This window comes from Phyllobates terribilis, unplaced genomic scaffold, assembly GCF_046119375.1.
Source record: "Phyllobates terribilis strain yellow unplaced genomic scaffold, ASM4611937v1 Scaffold_1__5_contigs__length_1240528914, whole genome shotgun sequence".
Taxonomy (NCBI): Eukaryota; Metazoa; Chordata; class Amphibia; order Anura; family Dendrobatidae; genus Phyllobates; species Phyllobates terribilis.
Window position 1 is genome coordinate 508017410 of NW_027362761.1, and position 24460 is coordinate 508041869.

Here is a 24460-nt window from a genome sequence, read left to right on the forward strand (position 1 = left end):
TTGTGCAATTTCCCCTGAGCACGCAGAAACCACAAACGTGGGGAAAAAACACTGTTTGGGCGCATGGCAGGGCTCAGAAGGGAGGGGTGCCATTTGACTTTTTGAATGTAAAATTTGTTTGAATAATTAGCGGACGCCATGTTGCGTTTGGAGAGCCCCTGATGTGCCTAAACAGTGGAAACCCCCCATAAGTGACACCATTTTGGAAACTAGACCCCTCAGGGAACTTATCTAGATGTGTGGTGAGCACTTTGAACCACCAGGTGCTTTACAGAAGTTTATAACATGGTTTCACATTTTTCCCCACAAAAATGTTTTTCAGCCCCCAGTTTTGCATTTTCATAAGGGTAACAGGAGAAATTGCACCATGCAACTTGTTGTGCAATCTCTCCTGAGTAAGCCGATACCCCATATGTGGGAGAAAACCACTGCTTGGGCACACGGCAGGGTTTGGAAGGGAAGGAGCACCATTTGACTTTTTGAATGTAAAATTTGCTTGAATAATTAGCAGATGTGCCCCTGATGTGCCTAAACAGTGAAAAACCCCCACAAGTGACACCATTTTGGAAACTAGACCCCTCAGGGATTTTATCAAGGGGTATAGTGTACATTTTGAACCCAGAGGTACGACAGAATTTGATAACATTAGGTCATCATATTGAATAAGTTGTCATTAGTTTTGAGCGCAAGTGCTCGCTACTTGAGTTTGCATCTATGCACTATGTATCACGGGTGCTTGAGTGACATGTTCGAGTCCCCACAACGCATGCTTCACAGTTGTTAGACACCTAAAAAAACACTTGTGGGGATCGCTCGTGCATGGCATGGCGAGCCCAGCAACTTTTTTTTTGGCCTTCGTCACTAGAACACACGTGATACTCAGTGCATACCCGAGCACCCGATGCAAACTCAAGTAGCCAGCACTAGCGCTCAACACTAGGCGCCATATCGTCATCATTTCTTTTTCCTTTACTTTTGAAAAAATCCCAACCCTAACACAACCCCAACCCTAACCCTAGGCCAACCTGAACCCTAGCCCAACCCTAACCCTAGCACAAACCTAACCCCAACCCTAACCCTAGCACAACCCTAACCCTAGAGTTCATTTTTTTTACACCGTTCCTCGTGTGGTATAAATGATTAGACGATTTTATTCTTCGGGTCGGTGCGATTACAGCGATACCAGATTCATGTCAGGTTTCTATGATTGTCATACACTAAAAGATGCTTTTTTTTGCAAAGACTAGTTTTTGCATCGCCATATTTTGAGAGCTATAATTTTTCCATATTTTGGCCGACAGAGTCATGTGATGGCTTGTTTTTTGCGGGACAAGTTGACATTTTTATTGGTACCATTTTCGGGCATGTGACATTTTTTGATCGCTTTCTATTCCGATTTTTGGGAGGCAGAATAAACAAAAACCAGCAATTCGGGAAATGTTTTTTTTGTTTGTTTTTTTTATGTTGTTCCACGTGTGGTAAAATTGATAAGGCAGCTTTATTCTTCGGGTCAGTACGTTTACAGCGGTACCGCATTTATATCGTTTTTATATGTTTTGGCGCCTTTACACAAAAACTATTTTCTAGAAAAAAGAATTTTTTTGTATCGCTTTATTCTGAGAGCTATAACTTTTTTATTTTTCGGATGATAGAGCTGTATGGCGGCTTGTTTTGTGCGGGACAAGATGACGTTTTCAGCGGTACCATTTTTATTTACATTCAACCTTTTTAATCAAGTGTTATTCCATTTTTTGCTTGGCGGTATGATGATAAAGCATTGTTTTTTGCTTCGTTTTTTTTTTTTTTTTTTTTTTTACCGTGTTCACTAAAGGGGTTAACTAGTGGGACAGTTTTATAGGTCAGGTCGTTCCGGACGCGGCGATACCAAATATGTGTACTTTTATTGGTTTCTTTTTTTTTTTCATAATACATAAATATTATGGGTACAATATATTTTTATTTTATGGGGATTATTTTTTCATATTTTTTTTTTTTAATATTTTTACAATTTTTTTTTTCTCACTTTCCTACCCTTTTTTTTTACTTTTACACTATGTCCCACTATGGGACTTTCACTTTTTGCAGCCTGATCGGGTGTATAGAATAGAGAGCAGCATCTACCTATGCCATGCAGCCTGTCAGCGCTGCACACAGGGAGACATTACTTTGGTCATGCGCATGACCAAAGTAACTTCCTGCCTCCTGTTGACCCAGATGTTGTTATGACGACATCGGGTCGTCATGACAACATCCGGGAGCCGCCGCAGACATTGCTGGAGGCCGGAGAGGAGGTAAGTATTGGCGCTTTCCTCCCCCCTTGCTGCGATCAACTTGCATTATGCGTAATAGTACGTAGCTGGTCCATAAGTCCCAGGGCACAGCTACGTACTATTACTGACGTTGTCGGAAAGGGGTTAAATTAATACTTATATAAATATTTGCGTGCATATAAAAAAGAACTGAATATCCCCACAACAGTTCTTACACACGTATATAGTTAATACGTTTGAAAAAAAGACAACTATCCATCAAGTTCAACCGAGGAATGGGAAAGGACAAAGGGAAGGGGCACATACACAACCACAATGCATGATCCAGTCCACCCCCCCCAAAATATACCTAATCTTTCCATCCTGATCTCAATTGTTGATCAACTGGATTAGACAGTCAGAAAATAAATTTACACATTTACATAATTATTTATTATTTTCTTCTAAAAAACAGCATCTAAGTCTTTTTTTGAAAAGATCGCCAGTTCCAGCTGTGACAAGCTTTTGAGTCAAACTATACCACAGATTAGTTCTTGTGGGTAAAAAAAGCATCGAGAACATTTCTTTTGCATGGTGGAATGAGTGCCCCCTTGTCTTTTGAAGGGGGGTTACATGAAACGGATGTTGACCACACTTTTTGTATAAGCCATTTATGTGCCATTTATGTGCTTGTACAAGTTAATCATGTTCCCCCCTTAGTTATCTCTCTCAAGACTAAATAAAGGTAATTATTTACATTTTTTCTCATAACCGAGAGCCTCCATGCCCTTTATCAGTTTGGGCTTCATCTTTGTACCTTTTCTAACACCAGGACATCCTTTCTTTGAACTTGTGCCCAGAATTGAACTGCATAGTCCAGATGGGGTCAACTAACATTTTGTTAAGTGGTAATATTTTAACCTGTCCCATGTGTCCATACCTCTTTTTATACATGACAATATTCCCATGACCTTAAAAGCTGCTGACTGACATTGCATGCTGTTATGTAGTCTGTGATCTACAAGTAACACCCAGAACCTTCTCTACAAGTGACTCTCCAAGTTTTACTCCCTCTACAACATATAGCGCCCGCATATTAGTGCCAGGATACATAACTTTACATTTCTCCATGTCGAACCTCATCTGCCACTTAGATTCCAACAGACAGGGATTATTTTTAAAAATTGATTTTGATGGTGGACAACCCCTATTTATCGTGCTGACCAGCCAAGCCGATACAGGATGAAAAGCAGACTATTTTAGTCCCATATACAGACTTGTATTTTTCTGGTGTATCTGTACTTAAAGCTCTTTGATACGAGACTTGGATCATACAATATTGCTGTAGAAATGTTCTACGAAGTCCATCAGGCACAAGTATTTCTTCACTGTAATTCTACAATGAATCCAGAAAAGTTATTTTTCTATGACATCAGTTTTGATATTGTTAAGCCTGTGCACTACAATTACATGAATACTCATACATATTTCAGCAGCTTCCTCAATACAAACAGACTCTCGGCAGGAATTTCCACTTTGTTGTTCTTTCCTGTAATCCTGGGAAAGTTAGAAATAAACTGTAAAATGCTTATTGAGAAATATTTTAATCTGGTAAACTCTAGTATGTCAGTAGTCAGAGGATTAACCTGTCATGCTGGATATTTGCTGGCTAGTGGTTCCAGCTTTCATCTTGTGTGCCGCAGGGACAAGAGACTTGCTGCCAGCTAATGCATGAGTGGAGGTTCCTACATTTAGGCCAATCTGGTATTGAAAAGATAACTCTGCCAACACAATAAACTACATTTTGCTTGCTTGACATTCTTTAGCAGGCACAGATATTTTATTCACTGTCTGTAGATACTGTATGGCGCAGTAGCCGTTGACTACATTTTAATTCCTTTAAAGGGAATCTGTCAGTGGGATCAATATTCCTAAGCCGTCTATATAGACATGTAGGTCGTAGGAAGCTGAATAAAATGATACCCTGATATCTGTGATCTGATGTTTTATTCCAAAGAAATCCACATTTTTTCTTAATTTTTAAACGAGCTGTTAAAGATCTATGGGCTGGACATACAGTGGGGGAAATATCGTAAGTATTTGATCCCTTGCAGTTTTTGTAAGTTTGCCCACTGACAAAGACATGAGCAGTCTATAATTTTAAGGGTAGGTTAATTTTAACATTGAGAGATAGAATATCCCCCCCAAAAAAATCAAGGAAAATCACATTGTATAAATTAGATAATTTTTTTTGCATTTTGCAGTGAGAAATAAGTATTTGATCCCCTACAAACCATTATGAGTTCTGGCTCCTACAGACCAGTTAGACGCTCCTAATCAACTTGTTACCTGCATTAAAGACAGCTGTCTTACATAGTCACCTGTATAAAAGACTCCTGTCCACAGACTCAATTAATCCGTCAGACTCTAACCTCTACAACATGGGCAAGACCAAAGAGCTTTCTAAGGATGTCAGGGACAAGATCACAGACCAGCACAAAGCTGGAATGGGCTGCAAAACCATAAGTAAGACGCTGGGTGAGAAGGAGACAATTGTTGGTGCAATAGTAAGAAAATGGAAGAAATACAAAATGACTGTTAATCGACATCGATCTGGGGCACCATGCAAAATCTCACCTCGTGGGGTATCCTTGATCATGAGGAAGGTGAGAGATCAGCCTAAAACTACACGGGGGAACTTGTTAATGATCTCAAAGCAGCTGGGAACACAGTCACCAAGAAAACTATTGGTAATACAGTACACCTTAAAGGTTTAAAATCCTACAGTGCCCGCAAGGTCCCCCTGCTCAAGAAGGCATACAGTGGGTACGGAAAGTATTCAGACCCATTTAAATTTTTCACTCTTTGTTTCATTGCAGCCATTTGGTAAATTCTAAAAAGTTCATTTTTTTCTCATTAAAGTACACTCTGCACCCCATCTTGTCTGAAAAAAAACAGAAATGTAGAAATTTTTGCAAATTTATTAAAAAAGAAAAACTGAAATATCACATGGTCATAAGTATTCAGACCCTTTGCTCAGTATTGAGTAGAAGCACCCTTTTGAGCTAGTACAGCCATGAGTCTTCTTGGGAATGATGCAACAAGTTTTTCACACCTGGATTTGGGGATCCTCTGCCATTCTTCCTTGCAGATCCTCTCCAATTTCGTCAGGTTGGATGCTGAACGTTGGTGGACAGCCATTTTCAGGTTTCTCCAGAGATGCTCAATTGGGTTTAGGTCAGGGCTCTGGCTGGGCCAGTCAAGAATGGTCACAGAGTTGTTCTGAAGCCACTCCTTTGTTATTTTGGCTGTGTGCTTAGGGTCATTGTCTTGTTGGAAGATGAACCTTCGGCCAAGTCTGAGGTCCAGAGCACCCTGGAAGAGGTTTTCATCCAGGATATCACTGTACTTGGCCACATTCATGTTTCCTTCAATTGCAACCAGTCATCTTGTCCCTGCAGCTGAAAAACACCCCCATAGCATGATGCTGCCACCACCATGTTTCACTGTTGGGATTGTATTGGGCAGGTGATGACCAGTGCCTGGTTTTCTTCACACATAAAGCTTAGAATTATCAGTAAAAAGTACTATCTTCATCTCATCAGACCAGAGAATCTTATTTCTCATAGTCTGGGAGTTCTTCATGTGTTTTTGAGCAAACTCTATGCAGGCTTTCATATGTCTTCCACTGAGGAGAGGCTTCCGTCGGGCCACTCTGCCATAAAAGCCCGACTGGTGGAGGGCAGCAGTGATAGTTGACTTTGTGGAACTTTTTCCCATCTCCCTATTGCATCTCTGGAGCTCAGCCACAGTGATCTTGGGGTTCTTCTTTAACTCTCTCACCAAGGCTCTTCTCCCACGATTGCTCAGTCTGACTGTACAACCAGGTCTAGGAAGACTTCTGGTGGTCCCAAACTTCTTCCATTTAAGGATTATGGAGGCCACTTTGCTCTTAGGAACCTTGAGTAATGCCGAAATTTCTTTGTAACCTTGGCCAGATCTGTGCCTTGCCACAATTCTGTCTCTGAGCTCCTTCGGCAGTTCCTTTGAACTCATGATTCTCATTTGGTCTGACATGCATTGTGAGCTGTGAGGTCTTATATAGACAGGTGTGTCCCTTTCCAAATCAAGTCCTATCAGTTTAATTAAACACAGCTGGACTCCAATGAAGAAGTAGAACCATCTCAAGGAGGATCACAAGGAAATGGACAGCATGTGACTTAAATATGATTGTCTGAGCAAAGGGTCTGAATACTTATGACCATGTGATATTTCAGTTTTTCTTTAATAAATTTGCAAAAATTTCTACATTTCTGTTTTTTTTCAGTCAAGATAGGGTGCAGAGTGTACTTTAATGAGAAAAAAAAATGAACTTTTTAGAATTTACCAAATGGCTGCAATGAAACAAAGTGAAAAATTTAAAGGAGTCTGAATACTTTCCGTACCCACTGTATGTGCAGGCCCGTCTGAAGTTTGTCAATGAACACCTGGATGATTCTGTGAGTTATTGGCAGAAGATGCTGTGGTCAGATGAGACAAAAATTGAGCTCTTTGGCATTAACTCAACTCGCCGTGTTTCGAGGAAGAAGAAGGATGAGTACAACCCTAAGAACATCGTACCAACCGTGAAGCATGGTGGGGGAAGCATTATACTTTGGGGGTGCTTTTCTGCAGAGGGGACATGACGACTGCACCGTACTGAAGGGAAGATGGATGGTGTCATGTATTGCGAGATTTTGGCCGACAACCTCCTTCCCTCAGTAAGAGCATTGAAGATGGGTCTTGGCTGGGTCTTCCAGCAAGACAATGACTCAAAACATACAGCCAAGGCAATAAAGAAGTGGCTCAAAAAGAAGCACAGTAAGGTCATGGAGTGGCCTAGCCAGTTTCCAGACCTTAATCCCATAGAAAACTTATGGAGGGAGTTGAAGCTCTGAGTTGCCAAGCGACAGCCTCAGAATCTTAATGATTTAGAGACGATCTGCAAAGAGGAGTGGACCAAAATTCATTCTGACATGTGCGCAACCCTCATCATCAACTACTAAAAACGTCTGACTGCTGTGCTTGCCAGCAAGGGTTTTGCCACCAAGTATTAAGTGTTGTTTGCCAGAGGGATCAAATACTTATTTCTCACTGCAAAATGCAAAAAAAAAATTATCTAATTTATACAATGTGATTTTCTTGATTTTTTTGGGATATTCTATCTCTCAATGTTAAAATTAACCTACCCTTAAAACTATAGACTGTTCATGTTTTTGTCAGTGGGAAAACTTACAAAAACAGCAAGGGATCAAATACTTATTTCCCCCACTGTAGATCTCTACGAGAATCTGCCTCCAGAGATTATTTTAAATGAAAGGGGGACATTTAATCTGTCATCTGATTCATGCTGTCTGAACCACGTCATAAATCGGACACAGCCAGCGTTACTGAAGCTGTTTATGTCTCACTCCAAAACTCTGCGGCACTCCAGAGACAGCATACTTGGAAAAGCTGGACAGCGACTATGCGTTTTGGATGACTTATCAGAAGCAGGTCCAAGGCTGCTTCTCCCCCAGTCCAGATCCCCTTGACTGACAGGTTTTTCCCTATTGGTTGAGAAACTTGGCAGCAAGTGTTCAATTTTCCTGCAGTGCCTCCACAGGGAAAATATGGCATTACACACTGCCCAATGACTTCAATATTACTGACCCTTCCTGTTAGAAATGCAAATGCCCTTTGTAAACCCCACCCCCCCCTCCTTTATCATCTCAGAATTCTCTCATATGGAATCCAAAAATTCTTTATCTAAACTTTGCCACCTCTTTTAAGCATGTTAAGGAGGGAGCACAGTAGCTGTATATTTGGCATACAAATACACAGAAACCTCACAATGTAAATATATTCAATTCTTTTCAAGTATTTCATGCCCCCACTCTTTATCTTTATTACTGCTTATATTCTTTTTGAGTGGCACACTTCTTAATTTTACCCTTTCCAAAGTGTTGATTGAACTTAAAATTTCAGTTTATACTGTAAGTATTATAAAATTGTAGTGTTCATCTAATGTGTTCAGTGGCCTTCTGACTTCCCCTGATATAAGAAATTGAGTGAAAGAAGGATCAGGCATATTACATTGTAATGGATGATCATTCTGTTCTCCCGGAGATAAGAAAAGTCATCTGGTGGAGGATTACTCCGCTGTTCCTACAGGATTATGCAAGATCTAAGGGTGCTTTCGAATTGCTTTTATGCACCTGTTCAGTGGTTCCGTTGGGGACCAAGTTTGGCGGGGTTGTAGACTGCGTCTGGGTGACCGCCTCCAGTATGCTTACACTCTCCAAAATGATGCACGTCAGAGCGCAAGTTCGTTCTGCCGGCACCATTCCATTGCAGTCCATGGCCCTATCGGAGCCGTTTTGCAAAGAGGTTCGGACGTAAACCTCAATGAGGCCACTGAACGGGTGCATAAACGCAATGTGAAAGCACCCTAAGGTGGTACCTAAGGGCATCATTAGGATCATTATACCCTATAAAACCCCGTAGATAAATACTGCCATAGAGTGGCTACATTTTTAATTGTACAGCCATCAGATACACATTGCATCGCACAGTTCAAATAAATAGTGATGTGCATGCACAATCCAACTAAACAAGACTTCTGGCATATACATAAATAGTGAAAGCATTCAGATAAATAGTCTCAAAGGTCTGATAAAAAGAGCAATAAGCTTTCAAATAAACAGTGTATACAGCAGTCATATATATATATAGTGTATACTGCTCTTACATAAAGGCTGGAGAAGAGGAGACTCTTTTCCTGACCCGGGTACCATAGTACCTGTTAAAAAAAATAATTTAAAATAAAAAATAAACATTATACTTACCTTCTGATGGCCCCCGGTCTCCTGTATGGTGCATCCTGGCTCGCCAGCGGCTCACGATGGTGTAAAAGGACCTTTCATGACATCATTTAGTCATGTGACGGATCACGCGACCGCTGACGTCTTGAGTCGCGTGACCTGTCACATGACTAAATGACATCATGGAAGGTCCTTTTACAGCATCGCGAGCTGCCAGGGAGCCAGGACGCACTGGAGAGAAGACCGCAGGCCATCAGAAGGTGAGTATAATGTTTTTTTTGTTTTTTAACATTTTTATTCTTTTTTTAACTATTAACTTGGTCACACTATATAAATCCATGCCGGTTGCATGGATTTATATAGTGTGACCAAGTTGTCAAGCACTTTTCCAAGTGATGCTAAAATCGTTGGAAAAACGCTTGATAACCCGCATGCGGAAATGCATGTGAAGAACGCTTCACAAACGCTTCTACCTGGCAGGAAAAACGCATGTACAATCCGCATGTACAATCCGCATGTACAATCCGCATGCGTTTTTCCTGCCAGGGAGAAGCGGAAAAAATATGCAGCATTTCTGCATCGTGGGCACTTAGCCAAATACTCCATACAGCATGCAGATAATATCATATAGCGGTCAGATAAATAGTGTATGGAGTACTTCAATAAGAGTGTCACACATTAGATACTGTAAATACTCCATACAGCACGCAGATAAAAAAAAATGGATACAGTGGTGGAATCAGTAGCATATATTGCGCCCAGATAAACACTTCGCATAACATTCAGATGAACTCTGCATACAGGGGGCAGATAAATAGTGTCAAGTGTAAAATGGCCCTGGATGATTATTACATACGGTACAATGTCGATAAAAATAGTGCAGATAAATATTACATAAAATATCCAGATACCAGGGAAAATAGTTCCCAGATAAATAGTGCTTACATCACCCTCATAAAAAATGGCTCACTGAACCTAAATACACATACAGTGGATGTAAAAATTCTGCACATTTCTATTAAAATACCAACTTTTTACCTTTTATCTTTTTCCACCTTTAATGTCACCCATAATCTATACAGATCCATTGAGGAACCAACTGATATCATTTTGAGGCTGAAAATAAAAATAATAAACTTAAAATAATGTGGTTGCATAAGCATGAACACTCATAACTGGGGATGTGGTTGTGTTCAGAGTTAGGGCAGGTACAAACAGACATGTATTCTCTTATCCGACAGAATCGGGCAGATTATGCAAATGACACACTGAACAAACTGATCAAAGTTTGAGCAGAGTGTGAGCAAAGTGTTATCCAACTCTCTCGGATGAAGAGAGGATGGAGGAAAAAATGTCTTCATCTTCTCCATTCTGTTAGTCCGTGGAAATAGGGCTGCACTCAGATGTTATCAGAGTGCAATCCGATGGTTCCCACGGACTCACTGACTTGCATGGCCGACTGCGATCCGAATATTGGATCAAACTTGGACATGCTGTGATTTTTTCCTCGGATGGTATCTGTCCGAGGAAAAATATCATACATGTGCACGGTCCCATAGAATAACATTGGTCCGAGTGCGATCAGATGTTTTGTCGGATCACACTCAGACCAAAAATATGCTTGTCTGCACCTGCCCTTAGCCAACCACATTTAAACTCCTGTTACATAGTATTGAGTATACATCCGCCATCATTTACAGAGATTCTGATTAACCCCATATAAAGTTTAGTTGTTCCAGTAGGAATTGCTGACATTTTCTTAGTTGCAAGTCACATCAAAAGCCATGGTCTGTCAACAGCTTGCAACACAGCAAAGGGATGACATTGTTAAAAGTTATCAGTCAGGAGAAAATAAATAAATTAAGTCATATAAAAATGCCACAATGTATTTATCCCTTTCCTAACATGTGATGTACGTATATACATACATATACACATATGAGCTTAACATGTGAAGTACATCTAGTCCCTTATGGAGACTAAAAAAAATGATGTAAAAATATATTTTCATGTATATATATAAAAAAAAGAACTAATATATATATATATATATATATATATACACACACACACACACACAAGTGTATATATAGCCAATTGTTATCAGTGTCTTGCATCCGATTTTTATCAGTGTTTCATCAATGATTTTCTTGCATGCAAAAAAAAAATTGCAAAGCTTCTTTTATCCACTGGAACGTTAAAAACATACAGCACACGGATTGCACATGGATGGCATCCCTCTGTTGTCCATGTGACTCAGATCAAAAACAGAAATGTCTTTGTGAATTTTGAGAACATATGGTCCAAAAAAAACATGCACATGTGAAAAGTACCGTAGAATATAACGGGTACTTGTTCTACCCATCAAAAACATGGATAGAACACGTAAATGAAAAACAGATGTCTGAATGAGGTTTTAAAAAAAAAAGCCTTGAAAACACCTACCAGAATGTGCTATTTTTTGGTCACCCTATTTCCACAAAAAAAAAGAAATAGGGAACAAAACATAGTTTGTAGCCCATACTATGCATGAGCAATCTTAAAGAAGTTGTCCACTACTTGGACAACTCCTTCTAAATCCCCATGTTTGGCCCCTATGAAATAAAAAAAAGACTATCCTCACCTCCCGTGCCGGAGCCGTTCCAATGGTGTCGGCACTCGCGGCCCCAGGGTTCTGGTGCGGTTGTTGCGACACGCGAGTCAGGCAGCCAATCAGCGCTGCCATCACTGTCTCCGCCTTCAGACAAATTGAACATGAAGAGGAAGTCAGAGATCATCTGCAGCCCGGACTTCCTCTCCATGTTCAATTCAACAGAAGAAGACAGTGATGGCAGTGGTAATTGGGCGTCTGGATCACATGTCACAAAAAACATACGGGACCCCAGGGAGCACGAGTGACGACACCACTGGAATGGTGCCGGCACAGGAGGTGAGTTTAGGCTTTTTTATTTTATGAGAAGGGGTTGTCCTAGTAGTGGACAAGCCCTTAAAGAATGCTTGTTTCATGATAATCTGTGTAAACAGGTTGCCGATCACCCAATGAATGGCCAAAACACTCGTTCATTGGGTGAAAATATCTTTTGCGAATCATTCTCAGTGGTGCATCTTGGCAGCCTCTGTGTACTGAGCGATCTACTACAGATCACTCAGTGCGCATCGTTTACTTTGGTCTGCTTGTAAACAGGCTATTTAATGACAGCCGATTGGTAAAAGTTTACAGATCGATGGATGTTTAATGCCGCTGGTTGGTCCGTGTACATGGAAGCCCCAACACAGCTTCTGAGACATTGATGACACCAACTAAATTAAAAGGAGTCTCTCAACACAAAATGACTGTTCAAACCAAGTACAGGACCTTGTAGCGGTACCCAAGTGAAGATAGGACCTCTACCATCCAAATCTGTTGCTGCATTTGACAGAAACTGTGGGTTTTTCCAAATATATTGAGGCGCTTGGTGCACCCTTGGCGAAGCCATACCTACTTCTCTTCCATCTATCTCCAGTCTCCTGTAAAGCCAGAGCTGTCAATCAAGGAAATAGAGGGCGTAGATAGAGGGAAAACAAGTAGGTGCGAAGGTGCACTGAACTGCTTGGCCACACCAAGGGTGCACCCAGCACCTCAATAGCATATTATAAACAAACAATAATAAATAGCAGCATTCAAAGTTTTGAAAGATGTAAAAAGATTGCGCAGTTGCGAAGCTGGGCAAAAATCAAAAATATTTTATTTATTTATTTTACTCACTTATATAGCGCCATTAATTCCACAGCGTTTTACAGACATTATCGGCACTGTCCCCATCGGGGCTCACAATCTAAATTCCCTATCAGTATGACTTTGGAGTGTGGGAGGAAAACAAAGAACCTGAAGGAAACCCACACAAACACAGGGAGAACATACAAACTCCTTGCAGACGTTGTACTTGGTGGGATTTGAACCCAGGACCCCAACGCTGCAAAGCTACAGTGCTAACTACTGAGCCACCATGCTCAGTGACTTTTAGCATTTTCATGGCATTTTCACCCAGCTCCAACAAAATGACAAATCTATTCATCACACCACACCTGACTCATTAAGAATCATGCGCATCTTAATGAATTAGGCACAAAGCACTCTACCCCGCCCTCTCATCAAGACTGGTGTGAAAAACGCTGACCTTGATGAATCGGCCACTGTATTTGCAGGCACTTTTTACATTACAAATTATGTGATTCATGCCTATGGGAAAAAAATGCTACATACTGCCAGAGAAAAATGCAGATCCCACAGCATGCTGCTGCTATGTTCCCATGATGAGTTTTTGATGCTGCAAATTTTCTGCAACATTTCTGCACCCTTTAAAGTAAAATAGGGTAATTAAATTTTTTTGAAAATAAGCAGTGTAAAAAAACTCACCAAAAGCTCATTGCCCAGAGACTCCAGTTCAAAACCCTAACCATGGCATACAAAGCCATTCACAACCTGTCTCCTCCATACATCTGTGATCTAGTCTCCTGGTTCCTACCTGCACGCAACCTCCGATCCTCACAAGATCTCCTTCTCTACTCCCCTCTTATCTCCTCTTCCCTGGATCACATACAAGATTTCTCCCGCGCATCCCCCCTACTCTGGAACTCTCTACCCCAACACATCAGACTCTCGCCTACTGTGGAAGCCTTCAAAAGGAACCTGAAGACCCACCTCTTCCGACAATCACACAACCTCCAGTAACCACCGCTCTACCATACCGCTGCACGACCAGCTCTACCCTCACCTACTGTATCCTCACCCATCCCTTGTAGACTGTGAGCCCTCCCGGGCAGGGTCCTCTGTCCTCCTTTACCAGTCGCCATCACGTTTTGTTCAAGATTATTGTACTTGTTGTTTGCTATGTATACCCCGATCACATGTAAAGCGCCATGGAATAAATAATAATAATAATTGTATGAACATAGCCAGGGCCGGCGTCAGCACCCGGCGCACCCGGGCAAATGCCGGGGCCCTGAGCAGGCAGAGGGGCCCACTGGCGGTCGTTCACCCCGCTGGGCTATGGGCGGAGGAGAGCGGTGTCAGCGCCCGCCCTTCTCCGCCGCTTGCTCAGGGCCCCGGCAGCTGGATACTTAACTCTCCCCGTGCCTCCGCAGATCAGCTGTCTTCCTGCTCTGCGCTCCCTGTGACGTCTCAGGTCAGAGGGCGCGGTGACGTCTTTACACCGCGCCCTTCCCTGAGCCGTCACAGGGAGCGCTGAGCGGGAAGACGCTGACAACGCTGGAGTTCGGACCCGAGCAGCGGGCAGCAGGTAGCAGGTGAGGAGAAGGGAGGTGAGTATTTGATTTTTTTTTTTTTAATGTATGGAGGCATGGGGCAGTATAAAGAGAAGGGGGGGGGGGTGGCATCCTCCATGGAGCATTATAAAGAGAGGGGGGGGGGCATCCTGCATGAGGCATTATAAAGAGGGGGGGTGACATCCTGCATGGGGCATTATAAAGAGGGGGGGGGACAGCCTGTATGGGGCATTATAAGGTGGGGAACAGCCTGCATAGTGCATTATAAGGGGGGGCAGCCTGTATGGGGCATTATGTGGGGGTAACAGCCTGCATGGAGCATTATAAGGGGGGGACAGCCTGTATGGGGCATTATGTGGGGGGTAACAGTGTGCATGCAGCATTATATGGGGGCCAGTATCCTGTATGGAGCGTTAAAAGGGGACCGGTATCCTGTATGGAGCGTTATAAGGGGACCGGTATCCTGTATGGAGCGTTATATGGGGGCCAGTATCCTGTATGGAGTTTTATAAAGGGACCAGTATCCTGTATGGAGCGTTATATGGGGACCGGTATCCTGTATGGAGCGTTATATGGGGGCCAGTATCCTGTATGGAGTTTTATAAGGGGACCAGTATCCTGTATGGAGCATTATATGGGGGCCAGTATCCTGTATGGAGCTTTATAAGGGGACCAGTATCCTGTATGGAGCGTTATATGGGGGCCAGTATTCTGTACGGAGCCTTATATGGGGGCCAGTATTCCGTATGGAGCCTTATATGGGGGCCAGTATTCCGTATGGAGCCTTATATGGGGGCCAGTATTCCGCATGGAGCCTTATATGGGGGCCAGTATTCTGCATGGAGCCTTATATGGGGGCCAGTATTCCGCATGGAGCCTTATATGGGGGCCAGTATTCCGCATGGAGCCTTATATGGGGGTCAGTATTCCGCATGGAGCCTTATATGGGGGTCAGTATTCCGCATGGAGCCTTATATGGGGGCCAGTATTCCGTATGGGGCCTTATATGGGGGCCAGTATTCCTTATGGGGCCTTATATGGGGGCCAGTATTCCGTATGGGGCCTTATATGGGGGCCAGTATTCCGTATGAGGCCTTATATGGGGGGCCAGTATTCCGTATGGGGCCTTATATGGGGGGCCAGTATTCCGTATGAAGCGTTATTTGGGGGCCAGTATTCCGTATGGAGCCTTATATGGGGGCCACTATTCTGTGTGGAGCGATTAACCGGTTTCTGAGCTATTGTGGAATTAACAATAGATATCACTCATGTAATGTAAGAAGTGAAATCTTTGCATTGTACTATATATATATATTTCTCTGTGGTATCTGTGCATCATGAATCATGGTATGTGTTAAAGGGGCCCACTGAGACTCTTTCGCCCGGGGCCCAGAAAAACCTGGAGCCGGCCCTGAACATAGCCTTACAGTTACAGCAAAGTGGATGGGACTCATAGAAATGTCATGCTCACTTTGCTTCTTTTTACTCAGTGTAAACTGATTTGCGGTGCGTGTTTCAAATCCGCAGCGTGTCAATTTCTCTTGCAGGTAAACTGAGTTTTCTGTGCAGATTTTTACCATAGACTTGCATTAGATGCAAAATCCACAGGTAAAAAAATGCACATGTTATTTTAGTGCGTTTCCACGGTGGTAACACATCAAAAACACATGTAATCCACACATGACTATATCAATAAAGTTGACAAAGTCAAATACCAGAAAATATTAAAAACAAAGCAGCTTTATTTAAAACATGACACTCCAACAAGAGACAACAAAAACCAAAACGCAGCGTCTAATACACTAAATTAAAACGCATGTAAAAAAACCGCAATTAACCTAATGGGTGCAGAAATGGTGCAACATCAAAAACTTACAAGTGTATGGAGAGCGAGGCCGTGCCCACTGGACGTGCTCTCGTCGGGAGTATGTATAACGCATATATACCCTTCGCTCCCAGCTCAGAAACTGGCGAATCCTCACAGATCACAGTGCGTGCGCTGGGGGGATTCATAAGTCACACAGAATGACTGCAGAATTATCGATTTGGACCGGACAACCTCTTTAAAGGAACCTGTTCAATCTAAGCCCCTCCGCTCAGTGCTTCATGGCAGGGCCAATCATTTAACTGCACCTTCCCACCTATCTCCACCCCCCTGTTCTTTGAGTGACATCTCAGGCTTTAAAGGGCCAGAGAAGGGCAGAGATAGATGGAAAACATGCAGGTGTGAAGGTGTATATAAAGGATTGGCTCCACCATGAGTGAAGCACCGAGCGCCTGTACTTGGTTTTAACAGTCAGCCTTGTTCTGACAGAGTTCCTTTAAGCTACAAGTCTAAGGTCACTCTATGTGACTGCAGACTTGTGAATCTTTACATCGTGCTTACTGAGGATTCTTCAGTGCTGGGAGTGGACTGAAAGTATGGGATTTGCATACATGCCGATTAGACGTGCACAGCCTCACTAAATGCAAGAACACTGAGCAAGGCCGGACACGTCTAGTCGAAATGTGGCCGGAAGTATGCAAATGGCGTACTTGCGGTCACATGACCACCCACTCCTGGCACCAGAGAATCCTCACAGTGTAGTGTGCGCTATGTGAGGATTCACATACTTGACTTGTAGACAAAGGTTGGACAACCCCTTTAAGTAACAATTACCTGATAACTTCTATATAACACTTGTAAGATTTAGTCTGTATTCACATGCTCAGCATTTGCGGTCCCAGTATGGACCGTGATGCACGGACTGGCCATAGGTCCCCTGACCTACACTCGACAGCCTTATAGGCATAAATGTGATCAAACAGATGTGTAAATCCATACACTACTATATTATTTGCCCTTCACCTTTTGTTAGAGCCGAGGAGGCCAGATACCTCACAGCAGATCAATGATTCTGTAGGTTACAGACTGCTCTCCTCATCCTCCGGAGCTCAATACGTAAGTTATATAAATCTAAGGCTGTGTGCCCACTATGCGTTTTTCAAGCATTTTTTATGCGGATTTTCCGCAGCGTAAACGCTTGCAAAACGCTTGGTAATCCGTGCCCCATGATCTCCAATGAAAATCTGCATGTTCTGTGCCCATGCTGCGGAATTTTCCAAAGAGGATTTTCCTTGCGGAAAAATCCGCAGCATGTCCATTATTTGTGCGTTTCCGCATGCGGATTTGAGGTCCCAATGCATTTGAAAAACGCAAGTCAAATCTGCATGTAAAAACGCTGCAAAAACGCATGTAAAATCCACAAGCATTTTTACATGCAGAAACGCTGCAGAAATTTTCTGCTTCATTTCTGCATCGTGGGCACATAGCTTAAGGCTGTGTGCCCACGTAGCGGTTTTCAAGCGTTTTTGATGCGGAATTTCCGCAGCGGAAACGCTTGTAAAACGCTTGGTAACCCGCACCCCATGGTCCCCAATGGGATTCCGCAAGTTCTATGCACATGCTGCGGATTTTTCCGCAGCGTTTATGCTGCGTTCAAAAATCCGCAGCATGTCAATTAATTTTGCGTTTCCGCAAGCAGAATTGCCTTTGTCCAATGCATAAAAAACGCAAGGCAATTCCGCATGTGGAAAACGCGTGATAAACGCGCGAAAAATGCGCGATAAACGCGTGCGGAATTCCGCATGCGTTTTTCCGGGAGAGGACTTGCAGAAATGAAGCAGATATTTTCTGCTTCATAAATGCAACGTGGGCACATAGCCTTAAGGGTGCTTCCACCATTGTGGACAATACTATGGCAACTGAAAAAGAGGAATGCAGAAACTTTGCAGTTGCACACTTTGCATGCTACAGGCACCAGTCCCTTGTTCATGAGAAGATCACCTAACCAGGCTCCACAAAGTCAATCCAAAAAAAGTTTGGCCATTCGCGTTGTAGAGTCATTGGCCCCGATTCATCATTGCCTCTGCACTTGTTTTTTTGCCTAGTTTTGTGCCTTTTTTTTTTCTTTGCACCCAATTCATTATTCTTTTCCTGAACTCTACTGTATATGTGCTCGGCTGTTTTTCTTTGTTTTCCACTTTGTGGACAGAGGTTAGTGATTCAAGATGTTTTCGTCTGATTCCTCAAATGCGACTTCTTAAATGTCGTAAAATTTGGCACAACCCCACTCCACTCCAGTCCCATCTCCCTTTTCCCACAGCGGTGTAGTTTGCTGCACATTTTTCAAAATCTCGCATCGTTGTGCAACATTTTGAAAAAGATGCGACTTTTTGCTCAATAATTAGAAAAAACGGTTAATGATAGGAAAGAAGTCCATGTCTTAACTGCGTGCGCCATTCTGATGAATTTGGCACAATATACGTCAGCAAATACCTCGAGACAAAAGAAAAGACACTTCAAAAAATACCCCAAATGATGAATCTGGGCCATTGACTGCATCCTGCCAATAAACTGACAACCTGCTGCAAAACAGGTCTAGGAATCCTAGGAGGACTGAGTTATATATGATACAAGCACTATGTGATGCGTATTTCCCAGCTTATTAAAGCAAATGATTATTATTTTTTTTACTTGCTTTCTTGATACCATTGCTGAAACCACTGAGAACAGATGGGTTGGTTGGGATTTCTTGATATATCAGTTGTATTCTAAACATAAAACAAGACCAGTCAACAAAAAATTAAATCTGTTACAAATATATCAAGTAACATTTTACCATCAAACTTTAGGCTATGTTTACATGTTGCGTTTTTGCGGCATTTTTTTTTTTAATGCAAATTAAAAGCTGCGTTTTACAGTATCAGTAAAAGCTATGAGATTTTCAGAAATCTCATGCACACACATTGTTTTTTTTCTGACTGAATTGGAAAACTGCTGCTTTTTTGAAAACTGCAGCATGTCAATTTTTGCAAAGTTTATCCACCCATAGAAAGCAATGAGTATGTGCAAAAAACATTGCTATAAGTATTTAGTGAAAAAAAGCATGTACAGCAGGATGTGATGCACATTTATTTTTGTGATTTTCCCAAGTTTAAACCAAAATGTCTTGGTCTCCTCACCTGAGATGGCAGTTATGATTAGTACAGTTTAATTAAATTAGTGATGCATGAGAAGTAAACACTGGCTGACCAAGGTGTGAAATTGAACAATGCCTGAGCAACTCAAGGGCCAACCAAAGTGTTAAAGTAAACAGTGTCTTACAAACTCAATGCTCTGCCAATGTCTTAGGTAAACTATTCCCAACCAATTCAACTCCCCGGCTGTTAAATTTTGAATTGTGTATTTTTTCATGAACTTTTTTGCTCAGAATAGTCATTTTTTTTCAGACATAAAAATCTTTTTCTACTAAATAATTTGATCAAATTACTCTTTTTCCAAAAATGGTTTTAAGGTTTCACATACAGTATGTGTTGCATTGGTAGCCTAATTCGTTGCATTGTTCATGCATCTGTGGTGGGAGAAAAGATGCATTTTGGAATCCTGAAAAATGTAGCAAAAAACGCATCAAAACATGCTTTTGGCTTTACTGCCAATAGAGCAGGTTTTGCCTGCAGAGAAAAAACTCACCAAAAACGCAACGTGTGAACATAGCCTTAGAGTATGCGCACACGTTAAGTATTTGGTGCAGAAGATTTCTGCATCTCTTGATAGTAAAAATGCAGCAGCAAAAACACATGATTTTGCCGCGTTTTTTCCTTGTGTTTTTGGTGCAGATTTTTACCGACTCATTTCTTTGGGTGAAATCTACAGCAAAAACACTGAAAGAATTGACATACTACAGATTTAAATCTGCACCAAATCGGCAAGTCACATAAGCAATGTGTGTATGAGACTTCAGGATTCTCATTGACTTTGCTGGCATCAGAAAAGCATTCAAGTTTTGTGACAAATCTGCACTGAAAAAAAAAAAAAAGCAGCCAAAACGCAACATGTGCACACAGCCTTATTTTCAGCTCAGTTTTGCTTCATTAGGTAACAATGACTTCAAATAATCAAACCGCATCCGTAAAGTTACCAAGAGGGACACTAGATTCCATCTTCCATGTGGTGTCAGCAATTAAGTGCAGGGATATACAACTATCAGGAATCAATACACTTGCAAGTATAATTCATATACAAGTTCAGCCTGTTATCATCCTTGCACACTGTTTTAGGCTCCTTTTGGGTTTTTTTTCCCCAAAATGTGATAGCACTTGGAATGCGGTGATATGTTATAGACCAAAAATGTGAGTAACCCCACAAAAAACAATGTCCACCAAAATGTGATCACATACTGATCTCTACGTATGAAGTTGAGGACCATATGAGGATCCTAGAGACATGGCTCCTACCACCCGAAGGGGTTTGAAAGCCAAGCACGTAGATGTATACGGCAGTGCTAATAATAGTAAGGCTGCTATATTAATGTTCATGATACAAGCCATTAGAAGTCATCAGTCTAATGTCTCCAGAACTATGTTGAAGAACATCAACCTACACCAGGCTCTGGGTGTTTTCTACTGCAATAGAAGGAAGGAAGATCTACGATGCACGATAACAGCTTGGTGTCCTTGTAAAGACCTCTGAGCAACCCTTACCCACAGACATATCTAACATAATGAATTAACTGCTTGGATATGAATTATGGAAACCACATATCCTACCCAGAGATTGCTGAGAGTTTTTGGTGTGCCTGGAGAGCCATCTCACATCCTTTGGTTCGAGTTTTCTGCATTTCGGCCCGTAGGGAGGGACAGCTTACCGACACGTCCCCAATGGATATGACTAATTCACGATACAAAGCCACCTGGGTGTTGAAATCCTGGACAAGCTAGGAAAAAAATACATTATCACCGTTAGAAACATGATTATCTCTATGACATCCACTTCCAGTTTTTAATCAGAGCCATCCTTTATATAGGCTATTATTTCATGTGACTATTAAACTACAATATGAAGATACTTAATAAAAATTGGCTTTATCACTGTATAGGTGAGTATGCATTAAAAGGATTACTACATGGATCTGCATGGCTCTCATTAAAAGCAGTTATTACCAGTGTATGAGATGACACCAGTGCTAGGTGCATATGAGGACAGCAACCCTCTCCCCACCTAATGTGAAGACTATACGAAGAGGTGAACGCAGCCAGGTGTCTCCTGTACAGATCAGGATACCACTTCACATACATAATAGTCAATTGGTCCCCTATACAGAAAAAGGAAGAAAAAAAAAACTTTGCATCCAAACAATTGCTACATGTCTCCTTTAAGTCTTCATTTTTTGTCTCTTTAACCCTTTGAATGCCACCCACAAACCACTAAAACTGGATCTGAATCCCAGCCTAAATTGTAAACACTAAAACACTGGGCATATTTGTATAAAAAAAAAAAAGGTCTTATTTATAAAATAGGAATTAATGCTGATATAAAGAGATACAAATGTATCTAAATACAATAAGCATAGATTGCAACAACCCAGAGTGGAAAAGAAGAACTGCTGCAGCCAAACATTACCAATGAAAGGGTTAATCTTTCTTCCCCCTCCTGTACCAACTCAGTGCCATTTATCTGCAGTACCAGAGGCCACTAATGTGACATCCAGATGCAAATGTTGTGATATGTGCTGCAGACTGGGGAAGGGCTCATGTGATGATTGTGTTAGACACCTGTGCATTCACCAGGACTAGGTCTAGTGGCAGCAAGTGGCCATAGCTGGAGGAAGAGGAGAGAGAGGGAGCAGAGGAGCTGATGATGTGTGATGGAGTTACACTGCAGCCTGTTACCAGCAGATGAGCAGACACCCAGAGATAGTGGCCGAGACACATAGCTGGGTGCAATGCTCTGCTGCATGCATTCCAATCATGAGACATGTGTGAGACTGGCCATAGCTCAGTGCAATGCTCTGTTTCTATGTTCTGTGCACTGGGCTATGCATAGTAGCTCAGTGCAATACTCTGCAGAAATATATATATATATATATATATATATATATATATATATATATATATATATATATATATATATAAATATTTATGCAAATCATTAGCAGTAGCAGAAATTCAGTGCAATGCTCCTATTAACCTAGGATGTAGCTTGCTGTAATGATCTGCAGAATACTATATATCCCAAGCATGCACTGAGCCATAGTGGACAGGGTATGGTGAACATCTGATGTTCTGTATGTATTGCAATATTGCACGAAGCTGCATGGAGATTGGGGTTACTGGAGTCCCACAGCTCATAACTAGGGATAGGGGAGGCATAGCCCAGGGCAATGTATGGATTCCAATCATGCACTATAGGCATACGGCCAGTGCAATGCTCTGCTTCTATGTCCTGTGCACTGGACTATATATAGTAACTTAGTGCAATACTCTGCAGCATATACATCTCATTATTTAGGCAACTCATTCATTGAACTGAGCAGAAATTCAGTGCAATGCTCTGTACATCCTATGAACCTAGAATATAGCTTGTTGTTATGATCTGCAGAATATTCTATGTCCCAATCAAGCACTGAGCTATGGGTAATAGGGTATGGTGAACATCTGGTAAGCGGTATGTAGATTGGGGTTAGTGGAGTCCACCAGATCAGGGGATAGGGGAGACATAGAGCCCAGGGCAATGTATGGACTCCAATCATGCACTATAGGCACTGAGATAGTGAAGGCATACAGCCAGTGCAATGCTCTGCTGTGCTCACTGAGCTGGGGTGCAATGCTCTGCAGCAGCCATGCACTGGGCTATATGTGGCACAGGGTGTCATCTCCAATAGGTGCAGCAGTTTTAAAAATAGTGCATGTGCACGTGATGGGAATAGACAAGATGGGGGAGGGTGGGAGTGGCACTAAAGCAAAACCATTACAAATATTAGCATTATTTGGTCTTCTGTACCCACCATCTTGCAGTGGTCCAGGGTTCTCTGGGACTTGAGGGCGCTCTCCGAGCTCCCCCTGCGATCAAGATCTCTGGGGAGAGATTTGCTGCCGATTTGGAAGATCGATCCCTGTGACCTGGGGCGATTTTTGCGCCCATTCGGTGCAGAAGTCATGCATACACATCCACCAAGCAATGCCAAGGCGAGATGGGGGAGGGTGTAGGGTGCCAGCCACTGCACACAGCTCAAAGTGACAGCGGAACTCCTTATAACTAGCTGTTCTTATAGGAGGAGCAGGTAACCTTCAGCAGCCAGGAGAGGAGATGCTGAGTCTTGCTGCATAGCTCGCAATCAGGGGATGGCAGCCCTGCAAAGCATGGTGATCCCTGTATATCCCAATGTGAGTGCACACAGGCTTCCTCCTGAGATCGATCACAAGGCAGGGCAAGCAGTTAAGAGTTGCCATTCAGAAGGGGGTTGAGCTCCTGTGTCTTCTAGATTAGCTGGAGCATCCTCAGTGCCAGGATCACAGCACCCTGGAGGATTAAGAAGATCAAGCCGAGGATCAGGCTCACTGCTCTCTTCCTCAAGATCCTCTGAGATGCTTGGTGGGACTGGAAGAGGTTGGGAATCTGGCAGACTGACGTGGTTAGCATCATAGCACATTGATAGGACAGGAATACAAATGTGATCTATCAATCCACCCCCTACTGTTTATATACTTATCCAATCCAAGGCCCAGGAACATCAATGGCAATATCACTACATACTGTTCTATTATTAGGCATAAAACACATGGGGAGAGAGGCATTGTGCATGCAGAAGACTGGAGACAGTCACTTTGTGCTTCCCTCAGTGTGGAAACTAAAGGTAACCTGTGCAATATGTAACAAACCACTTTAGGAAATGCAAGAAACTGTCAGAAGTGTGGTGCTGAACCTGGGGTCCATGAACACCTTTACAGAGGTCCCCTTTATAAAGCGTTAGGCTACGTTCACACGGTCAGTATTTGGTCAATATTTTACATCTGTATTTGTAAGCGAAAACCAGGAGTGGGTGATAAATACAGAAGTGGTGACGTGTTTCTATTATACTTTTCCTCTGATTGTTCCAATCCTGGTTTTGGTTTACAAATACTGATGTAAAATACTGACCAAATACTGAATGTGTGACCCTAGCCTTAGTTTTAGGCTAGGGTCACACCACCGTATTTTCTTTCATCCAGGAGAATAGGGCTGATTGTGCTAAGCACACGCTGATCAGAGTCTGGTCAGAGTTTGATCAGAGTGTGATCTGATTT

General features: G+C 42.3%; 1 protein-coding gene across 3 annotated transcripts in view; it reads right to left on the bottom strand.

Moving 5' to 3' along the window:
• RGS7BP (regulator of G protein signaling 7 binding protein) overlaps nucleotides 1-23792 on the bottom strand; it is a 154474-nt gene extending 130682 nt beyond the window's left edge. For 2 of the 3 annotated variants that reach the window (XM_073655058.1, XM_073655056.1), the window contains exons 1-3: nucleotides 23182-23792; nucleotides 20945-21111; nucleotides 10130-10207 (exon numbers count right to left, since the gene is read on the bottom strand). In XM_073655058.1, the coding sequence (XP_073511159.1) occupies nucleotides 10130-10207; nucleotides 20945-21111; nucleotides 23182-23334 (398 nt within the window). In that variant the 5' untranslated portion in view covers nucleotides 23335-23792. The remainder of the gene's footprint in view (nucleotides 1-10129; nucleotides 10208-20944; nucleotides 21112-23181) is intronic. The other variant, XM_073655057.1, reaches the window with a different exon arrangement.
• Between the last annotated feature and the right edge of the window lie 668 nt (nucleotides 23793-24460).